Source organism: Corylus avellana, chromosome 2, assembly GCF_965113065.1.
Source record: "Corylus avellana chromosome 2, dhCorAvel1.hap1.2, whole genome shotgun sequence".
Classification (NCBI taxonomy): domain Eukaryota; kingdom Viridiplantae; phylum Streptophyta; class Magnoliopsida; order Fagales; family Betulaceae; genus Corylus; species Corylus avellana.
Genome location: NC_142491.1, coordinates 16,042,453 through 16,053,395, shown reverse-complemented (window position 1 = coordinate 16,053,395; position 10,943 = coordinate 16,042,453). Strand labels below are relative to the sequence as shown.

General features: G+C 37.0%; 1 protein-coding gene across 1 annotated transcript; it reads left to right on the top strand.

Moving 5' to 3' along the window:
• The first annotated feature begins 1,831 nt into the window (after window positions 1-1,831).
• On the top strand, window positions 1,832-3,718 carry LOC132170956 (uncharacterized). The gene is made up of 3 exons (XM_059582122.1): window positions 1,832-2,084; window positions 2,240-2,469; window positions 3,704-3,718. The coding sequence occupies exons 1-3, from the start codon at window positions 1,832-1,834 to the stop codon at window positions 3,716-3,718; spliced, it is 498 nt and encodes a 165-aa protein (XP_059438105.1).
• Window positions 3,719-10,943: the final 7,225 nt, after the last annotated feature.

The following is a 10,943-nucleotide window of genomic DNA, read 5'->3' as shown; positions in this document are numbered from 1 at the left end:
GTCAAAATAGAAGTCTGAAATCGGACTAGGATTCGTCCAAATTTGTGTCTCTTAATTGCGGGGCGATTTTGACATAAAACCCGTCCGAATTACGAAAATTCTATTTCACAACAAATTGTAGTATTTTGAGCTAGCTTTCTAATGCCGTTTGAATCACTTCAATCCGATATTTGACCGGAGAGTTATGGTCAAAATACTAAGACGTGTGCAGAATCTGAATTTGAATCCGATCCGAAATCTTATCCAATCTGAACTTTAATCTGATTTAACCTTTTCTTGGATTTAGTTAGACTTAACCACATCATCTAGGTCTTCTCAAAGTATGCTTTCTTCCAAACTTCGCATTTTTCCCTTTAAAGCTGTAGTTTTTCTTCAATGACCTACAAAATACTAAAAACACAAAACTAACACAAAATATTAAATAACGACACAGCTAAAGGATTAACTAATGTAAATAAAGGGGTCCAAATATGCAATATTTGACACTTATCAGTTGTCCAATGCTCCTACCACCTTCATGAGGGTGATGAATCAAGCATTCCGTCCATTTATCGGGAAGTTTGTAGTCGTCTACTCTGATGACATCCTCATATATAGCTCCACAGTGGAGGAACACCTTCGACATATACGAGACGTACTAGATGTGTTGCGCCGAGAAAAATTTTATGCGGTGCCGGCTAAGTGTTCCTTCATAACCGATTCGGTCCTTTTTCTTGGATACGTGGTGTCCAAAGATGGATTGGCGGTGGATGAGCCAAAGGTCGCAGCAGTTCGGGATTGGCCTCTCCCAACTACACTACATGAGGTACGTAGCTTCTATGGGTTAGTCTCTTTTTATCGATGTTTTATTCAGAATTTTAGCACCATCTTGGCACTGCTTATGGAGTGTACGAAGGCGGGAAAATTTGTGTAGAGTGACGCAGCAGCTACCGCTTTTGAGTTGATCAAGGTAAAATTAACTACAACTCCATTACTAGTCCTTTCGGATTTTGACCTACCCTTTGAGCTACATTGTGATGCCTCGAAGATAGGCATTGGGGTGGTACTCAGCCAAAGGGGCAAGCCCGTGGCTTATTTCATTGAGAAATTGAAGAATGCACAACTTAATTATAGCACATATGATATTGAGTTTTATGCATTAGTGCAAGCACTGAAACATTGGAGCTCATACCTCGCCTACAACGACTTCATCTTGTATTCGGATCATGAAGCCCTCAAGCACCTTAATGGTCAAGATAAGTTGTCATCTCGACATGCTAAATGGGCAGCCTTTGTCCAACAATTCTCATTTACAATCAAGCACAAGTCGGGAGCTTTGAACAAAGTGGCAAATGCCCTCAGCAGGAAATCATCCCTATTGACCACCATGAAGTCAGAGGTAATAGGCTTTGACTTATTAAAAGATTCTTTGTTTGATGATCCATTTTTTGGTCCTATTGTTGGAGAGGTATCCTCAGGGGTGAGAGATAACTTTGGCTTGTACAATGGATTCCTTTTCAAAGGCACTCAACTGTGCATTCCTGAAGGCAGCCTGCGGTTGAAGATTATCCAAGAATGCCACAATGAAGGGCACATGGGGTGGGATGAAACATTACAATTGGTGGCGGACTAGTTCTATTGGCCAAGCATGAGGAAAGAGGTGGAAAGATTGGTGAAGAATTGCCCAATTTGTCAAGTGTCCAAGGGGTCGGCTTCAAATACTGGCTTGTATATGCCCCTTCCCATTTTGGAGGGGCTATGGACCAATGTGAGCATGGACTTCATGTTGGGCTAACCAAAGACCCAAAAAGGTAACGACTCTATCTTTGTGGTTGTTGATTGATTTTCTAAAATGGTGCATTTCATTGCTTGTAAGAAGATAGCTGATGTGGTAAATGTGGCACAAATGCATTTTCGAGAGGTCTACTGCCTCTATGGGCTACCATTGTCCATTGTTTCCGACCGCGACACACAGTTCCTTAGCCACTTTTGGCGATGCTTGTGGCAATTGTCATATACTAAGCTTGACTTCAGCAGTGCCTACCATCCACAAACGGATGGGCAAATAAAGGTAGTCAACCTTTCACTGGGAGCCTTGCTTCGAAGTTTGGTGTGGGAGCACCTCAAGTCATGGGACCAGAAATTGTTCCAAGCCAAGTTCGCCTATAACCGATCAATTAACCGGAGTATCAGCCTGAGCCCATTCACCATCATTTATAGGAGTAATCCTCATGCCCATTGGATTTGGTGCCTATTCCAGATTTGAAGCGACCACTTGGTAAGGCCAAAGACTTAATAGCCCAAATACAAGAGGGTCACAAGTTCACCATTCAAAATTTGCAAGTGTCCACAGCAAAGTATAAGGCGGATGCGGATAAGAAATGCCGGGCTGTAGAATTTGAGAAAGGAGATTTTGTGTCGGCTGTGCTGACTAAAGATAGGTTTCCAGTGGGAGAATACAACAAGTTGGCTGCTTGCAAGATTGGTCTGGTAAAGATTATAGAGAAGATCAATTCGAATGCTTATCGATTGAAGTTGCCTAGCCATATTAAGACGTCTAATGTCTTTAATGTCAAACACCTTGTCCCGTTCACAAAGGATTCTTCGGATGAGGATGCGAATTCGAGGGCGAATTCTCTCCAACCTGGGGAGGATGATGTAGATCAAAGTGTTGGGGATTTCATGAAGAAGACGGGAATGGATGGTAGTGTGGACATAACCCGGAAGATGGTGACGCGATCCCAGAATAGCATGGCAGAAAAAGGAGTTCTTAGAACTGCGATCGATCGCGCGTTGATTGAGATCGCACACTGGAGTAGCGATCGAGCGCACAATGCCTGTGCTCAAGCATCCAACCCCTGGAATTTGAGGGTTGTCTCTAGTACTGCAACCGATAAGTCCTTTGAAGTGCAATCGAGCACAAGCTTACTTGTGATCGAGCACACTCGGGGCGCTATGTTACTTTTTCCGCGTTTATTTCGCTTTAAACTGACTTTCTTTCCTTGTTTTGCTGGGATTAGGGTTTTGAAAGTCCCTATTCCGAGTTTTAGAAGTATTAAGAGTATTGGAGGCTATAAATACATGCTTATAGCCTCTAGCAAACTCAGTTTATGAATATTTTGGGTTTTCTCAATTAGAATACTTAGAGTTGAGTTTTTTTATTATTTTTCTTTAAATTCATAGATAGCATCTATTGATTTGAGAGTGTTTCTTTGATTCTTGTGATAGTCTCACAATCTTAGAAATATTTATCTCTTCTACTTGATGTTTTCTTGTTCATTACTATTCGTTGCTGCATCAAATATGATTTTTAAACCCATTTTCAATGTGAATGACATATCTAATGGCGTTGGCGATTAGCGGTTGACTCATGCATAGAGCCAAGACAAGCAAGAGTGCTTAATTACTCATTTTATCTACTTCCTTGGCTTGATTCATTTCGAATGCTACAAATATTCCTACTTCTTACATCCTTTAAATACCCAAACAATTATAATCAACTCATTCATTCTACAGCTTAACATGTGGATAACTAAGAAGCAAGGTATTTTCTTCAATAATTTTCCTACAATTTACATTTTACACATATAGTATGTCCATATATACTTAGACAAAAGACTTCAACTTTCAATGGTAGGTGATAAGATTACAAAATCAAGATAGAGAAGGAAAGTTATTATGTTGGATTGTGAGATGATGATTTGGTTTTTCCTTGTTTGGTCAGGACATTGGACTTTGAATCCAGTAAATGTCTGTGGGACCTTTTCTCGAAAAATTCTTTTGTTTGTTTGTTTGTTTTTTTTTTTCCTTAACAAATTTTTTCTGGAAGAAATTTTTTTCTAGCTCATGCTATTAAAGTAACGTGTATCTTAAAAACATATAAATATATAATTCTCAAGTACATTTAAAGCATCTATTTCTCACATATTTATAAAAATGCACAATGTAAACCAGTTTGGAAGAAACTGGTTTACTATATATGTTAATTTATTGCATTTTAATCCAATGATAGTTTTAGAAAGCCACATATAGGTGCGGAATAATAGGTCTCATACTCATATGTTGCTTTTGAAACCATCATTTGATATAAGATGAATATTTATTCTCTTCAAAAAAAAAAAAAAAAAAAAGATGAATCTTTATTGCAATTTAATCCAATCGTAATTTTAAAAGTTAACTATGAGTGTAAAAAAATAAATTTAATAAAGTGGGAGTATGTATAGCATTACTCTTTAAATATTTGATGCATCTAAGTATGGATCAACACTAATAGAGAGGCTTAATTACAACAAGATAATAGTTTGATGTATTTAAGTATTACACTAGTCAACTTATGTGGCTAAATTAAATATGGTTGTTAGTTCAAGAGGTTAAAGAAAAACCATGAAGCTACTGTATTTGCCAAAAAAAGAAGAAGCCAAAGAGCTATTAAAGAGACATTGTCCCATAAGGCAATTTCCACATGTATGTATGTCCCATGGTGTATATGCCGTTATAGCTCCAAAAGCTGCTGCAAAATGCAAATGAAAGCCAAGCACAAGCTTCCGATAAAGTTTACTTCAATTCTATCACTAGCTAAAACTAGCTAATCTTTGAGGTCCTAAGAATTGAAGTAAAATTTCATTCTGTATTATTAGTTCTTACAACAAAACCCCAACATCCTTTGTAGCTCTCAATAAACATATAATCACTAAACATATAAACATATAATCATCACTCCTCATAAAGTTTTTTTTATAAATATATATATCTTTTCTCCGTAAACTACAACTTATTTGTCATTTTTCTCATTTAACTTTAGCTCAATGTAATTTGGATCCTATTTTGCAGTTTCAATTCCAATTTACTTCGTCCATCTATTAATTAGCTGTTATAGATTGGACATACAAATATGTTAAATAACTAAATTGCACATTTATGAGAAAAAAAAAAGATAAAAAAAAAGAAAGAAGAGTCATCCCTAAGGGGTAACTTAATTGGCTATGGACCACGTCTAATGAAGTGGAGATCACTAGTTCGAATCCCCCCCCCCCCCCCCCTTTTCCCTTGGGTGGACATATCAAAAAAAAAGAAAAAGTGTCAAATGTTTTATTTCATATTTTCCTTCTCATATATAGCAATACATATTCATCATGCTATTCAGAAAAACTTTTAAAACATTGGAATCAAAAAGTGCTTTTCGTTTTATTTATTAGAGAAAATTAACAATGTTGCCCGACCTCATTATAATAGATATGCATGCCTTCAAGTTTATTAATGACCCTACATCTCTTGTAAATTATATTTCTGTTCATCACCATTGAACAAGTATATTCCATCATCTTGGGCCTGCCAATGAAGATTATAATCATGTTGATCATATGCATATGGATTCCATCGTTCAAGCCCATTGCCATTAGTCGCAAAAGCATCAAAGGTCCAATGCCCACCCGGCCACAACAGGTTGCAGAAGTAGAGTGTGGTCCCCCAAATTAAGTTGATGTGAAACTACCATTGGAACTGTTCACTAGGAGAGATATGCTGGATTCCAAGATCTTGGTCTCCGGACTTGCAATGAGTTTGTAGAGTTTGATTTGATAACCTATTTTCAATGTGAATAACATACCATTGGGAGGGCCAGGCGTTGGTAATTAGCAGTTGACTCATGCACAAAGCCAAGACAAGCAAGAGAGCTAAATTACTAATCTTCTCTACTTCCATGGCTTGATTCATTTCAAATGCTTCCAAAATTGCTACTTCTTACATCCTTTAAATACCCACACGATTGTAAACAACTCATTCATTGTACACTAAGAATTTAATGGCACATATGATAAACCGTTAAACACTATTAATGTTCTAACGTTTCTTACTGCTAATCCTATTAAATTGTTGGTTAGCTCATAGAAGTGGTCTCCATATGAATTAACACTCTTTTTTTTTTCTTTTGTTTTTTTTATCTTTATCCTGTGGTTATGTTCTTCAATTTTTGTTTTTGTTCTTCAACATCCCCTGCTGCAATGGTTTTTTGGCCAGCTGGCGATCGGTTTCATCACCCTCTGTCCACTGTTTTGGGCTTTTTCTGCGTCCCCACCACGTCGAGCTTCCATCGTTCCCTTCCGGTGTCGGTTTCCGGCGAGTGCACAATCAACATCCACGCTGCGTGTGCCTATTCCCGTTTGTTTCATTTTCCTTGTATTGTCTTTGTTCATGTTTTTTCCCTGTATGCATTTCATTCATGTTATTTGCTTGTAATATGGCCCTGCCTCTTTGGTTCGCCCATGTTTTATTTCAGTTTTCTTGCTTCTGTTTTGTAATAAGGATTGGCCACTCGATTTGCCTGCTTGGATGTGAACTGAACTTTGGTCCGGATCTTTTAGGTCGTGGATGTGAATTTTAGTCCAAACCTTCAGTTGTGGACGTGAACTTCATCTTGGCTTTTGGGTCAAGGAGGAATTTGAGCTACCTATGCATTGGATTGCGTCTGTCTTATGCAGATCTGTTATTTCAACTGAAAACTAGTCATAGGTTAGCGGAGGTTTTAGGTGATATTGTATCGTTATAGCTTCGGCTATAATTTGCATTTTCAGGGCTTTGTGCTCCTGCAATGTAAGAGCTTTATGCTCGTCATTATTATCAATGAAATTGGAATGTATTTCTTTCAAATATATATATATATATATATATATATATATATATATATATATATATATTTTCTAAATTGTATATTATTTTTATTCAAATTGATTACTTCTCTTTTGCAAATTTTACACTGAATTCGGAAAATTTTACAATTAAAATGTAGGGGTTTTATTTGTAATATATTTAATTGTCGTAATGAAGAAAACAATAAGTTCCCAAATTTTCTCTTTCTCTCTCTATTTTTCTTTTTATATTCTCTTGCTTTATGTTTATATCCTCAATGTGAGACAATTAAAAAGTGAGGGTTTTATTTGGAATCAATTTAATTAACGTCTTAGTGCGTAAAACAAAAGGTTCCTAAATTCTCATTTTCTTTCTCTCTTTTCTTCTTCTCTTGCTTTCCATTTTTTTTTACATGTCCACACAAGGGGAGGGAGGAGGATTCGAACTAGTGACCTTCGATTCATTAGGCGTGTTCCTTAGCCGATTGAGCTACCCCTTGAGACCTCTTGCTTTATGAAAGAATAAAAAGAGAGAGAGAGAGAGAGTTTCCAATTGTTGTTTCACAATGAAAAAATATACTACAATTTTTTTTTTTTGGTTATAACAGTTCTTTTCAATTATATCAGTATTTTATTTATTTTTTATCTTTATCCTTTGGTTATGTTCTTAAATTTTCGTTATGTCCCTTATATTTCTTTTTTCTATATTATATATTATATTTATTCAAATTAATTACTTCTCTTTTGCAAATTTTACATTGAATTCAGGAAATTTACAATTAAAACATAGGGATTTTATTTGTAAAATATTTAATTGTCTTAATAAATAAAGTAAAAGGTTCCCAAATTTTATCTTTTTCTCTCTATTTTTACTTTTATATTCTCTTTCTTTCTATTTATATCCTACAATTAGAACATAAGGCTTTCTGTTTCTCTTGCGTCCAGATATGAAGTCACAGATGCATTGCAGATGAAGGAATTTTCTTGTCCTTATATTTGATGATCCAACAAGTCAAGCAGCAACCAATTCTGTCGGACAAAGAAACTGAGTTCATGAAAAAAACCGAGGCGTTTGGGTCTAACTCAAGGCCGAGTTATTTTCAAGAAGGGGAGACTGGTGTAGAACAGCCGAGTGAGAAAGGAAATCTCATCCGGGCATCTACACTGCCGGGTGAGATTTTCTCTCTCACCTAGGCATCTACACCACCGGGTGAGATTTTCTCTCTTACCCAGGCATCTACACCACCAGGTGAGATTTTCTCTCTCACCCGGGCACCTCCTAAATTGGGTAAACTTGAACCTCACTTGGGTAGTAGTATTCACCAACAGGGCACTATTCACCGCCCGGACACTGTTCAATCGAGTACTATTCACCCAGACCTTGTTCACTTGGGCACTATTCACCTGGGCACTATTCATCTGGGCATCACTATTCACCAGGGCATCATTGTTCACCCGAGCAAGACTTCTCTTCCAGTTAGGGCACCCTTTGACCCGAGCATAACATCCAAGTGTCTCTACTCTTGGGCATAAACCCTCGGGAATCAAGTTTCTGACATCTGACAAAACTGCCACCAGAAAAAGAATAATGTCAGTAATGGGTGACAATGTCATAGTCGAAACAGTGATGGTCAGCAGGGTCAGAGCCGGGAAGGCTGGAAAGTGATGTCAGGATAGGGGCGGCAATGTTAGAACCATGGGCTGCAATGTCAGAGCCGGGAAGGCCACAAGGTGATGTCAGAGCATGACTTTACGACATCATGTCAGGGAATAATCTCAGAGCCAAGAAAGGCCACCAAGTTCGTGTCAGGGTCGGAATTAATGTCAGAACTCGGGTCTGATAGCTGCTAGGAATATTGTAAGAACCGACCCTGCCAACACCATGCACCAATGAGAAGCTTATGCCGGTTAAGGAGAACCAATGAGAAGCCAGTGCCGGATCCATGGAGCCAATGATAGGCTACCATTGTTAGGGCCAGTCACATTAGGGCCAAGATTATTTTAATATTTGTTTTAGAATAGTTTAATCTTTTCCTTTTTCCTATAAATGGGACCCTTGTACAATTCATTTCATAACAACCAACTTGAATTTTGAATCAAATATATGAATTGAGAATTTTCTCTTCAATCTTCTCTGTGGAGAATTATCCTTCAACCTGTGGGTTGTGTTGCAATCTGCGGATTGTGTTTTACTTTTCTTGGTGAGGAGACGAAGAAGCTTCTAACGTGTTGTTACCAAATCTTCCGCTACGTCAAATCCCATGGTAGTACAGGTACTTAAAAAGAGGCTTCCATGTGTCCTCAATGCCACAGCCCATCAAATGTGGTTTAAATGCTAGCAATTTGCCAACCTCCTCATTACAAAGGCCAAATTCCTTTAAATAACTAACCTGGTTAACACAAGCAACATCTCACTTAATGTCTATGCAAATTGGTTAGTGATTAAGAACACATCATATTGAAGTGAAATCAACGCACACAATCAGGATAAGGTGAATGATTTCTAAAAAATTACTTCTGCCTTATGTTTCAATTGCTTTTGCTACTAAAATCTACATAATAAAAAATGGATCCTATGAAACTCCAAAATTATCAAAATTGAATACCTTTTCGTTCATCTCTTCCATAGTAAACTGGCCAATTACCCTGGGATAATCGAAGACCATTGTTCCAAAATCCTTCTCATTCATACCTATATCCAAGTAGAACTGTACATGAGCTCTCACTTCCTCCAAGCTGTAAGACAACAAAGAGGGACACTGGCTCACGACATAACCGATCCAATCCCTCCTAACTCCATTGCACTCTAGATACTCGATGATTTCATCTAACTCATCATTGTTGCACTCCAAAATATTCTCGCTGGCTTTTGTGAGTGCAACCCCAAGAAACTCCCCCTTCACACGAATTGACTTCAACCACTCTTATAGACTCAATTTTCCCCCTTGACATGCAAATCAGCTTCCCAATTTTCAGATACGACACTGAATTATGTTTCAACCACCTATACACAATTCAGGAAGCACAATTTAACATAATAAGCCTTTTTTAACCCCCCACTTTCCACTTCGACGGTTTCATGGTGGTGGACTCAGAGAACTCAGGGAAGTGCTTCATGGCGGTGGTTTCAACCATAACATAGTCAACGAAAGGCCTCAACATAGTCAATGAATGCCAAATAGACACTGGCGTGAGTTGAGAAGATAATGCTTCACTTGTCTTTAGTACAAAATGATGTTTTGTTATAAAGTATTCTTTCGATTAGCTTTACATCAAGGTCCCATAGTCTAGTGATCAGGACATTGGACTATGCATCCAGTAACCCGAGTTCGGTGTGACATTTACTGGATCAATTCTTTCAATTTTTTTTTCTTTGTATTAATAAAGTTTTTCTTGGAAGAAATTTCTTTCAACTCATGCTATTAAATTAACTTGTATCTTAAAAACATATAAACATACACTTAGAGCATCTATTTCTCACATATTTATAAAAATGCGCAATGTAAAAATGGTTTAGTACTATATATGTTAATTTATTGCATTTTACTCCAGTGATAGTTTTAGAAAGCCACATATAGGTGTGGAATAATGGGTCTCATATCCATAGGTGGCTTTTAAAACCATCATTGGATATAAGATGAATCTTTATTGCATTTTAATCAAATGGTAATTATAAAAGCTACTTATGGGTGTGAAAAAATTGGTGTAAGAAACTGGGAGTATGTATAGCATTACTCTTTAAATATTTGATGCATCTACGTATGGATTAACACTAACAGAGAGACTTAATTACTACAAGATGATAGTTTGATGTATACACTAGTCAATTTATGAGGCTAAATTAAAAAGGGTTGTTAGTTCAAGATGTTAAAGAAACACAATGAAGCTACTGTATTTGCCAAAAAAAAAAAAAAAAAAAGAGAGAAAAAAAGAGAGCTATTAAAGCGACATTGTCACATAAGGCAATTTCCACAAGTATGTATGTATGTCCCATGGTGTATCTGCCGTTATAGCTCCAAAAACTGCCGCAAAATGTAAATGAAAGCCAAGCACAAGCTTCCGATAACGTTTACTTCAATTCTATCACTAGCTAAAACTAGCTAGTCTTTGAGGTCCTAAGAATTGAAGTAAAATTTCATTCAGCATTCTTGGTTCTTACAACAAAACCACAACATCCCTTATAGCTCAATGTATATATAATCACTAAGCGTATAATCATCACTCCTGATAAAGTTTTTTTTACAACTATATATATCTTTTCTCCATAAACTACCACTTATTTGTTATTTATCTCATTGAACTGTAGCTCAATGTAATTTGGATCCTATTTTGAAGTTTCAA

Excerpts from the sequence above, each read along its gene's own strand:
- LOC132170956 (XM_059582122.1), top strand. The coding sequence starts at position 1,832 with ATGGTGCATTTCATTGCTTGTAAGAAGATAGCTGATGTGGTAAATGTG. Across the intron at positions 2,085-2,239 it reads ACTGGGAGCCTTGCTTCGAA|ATTTGAAGCGACCACTTGGT; the intron begins GTTTGGTGTGGG and ends TGCCTATTCCAG.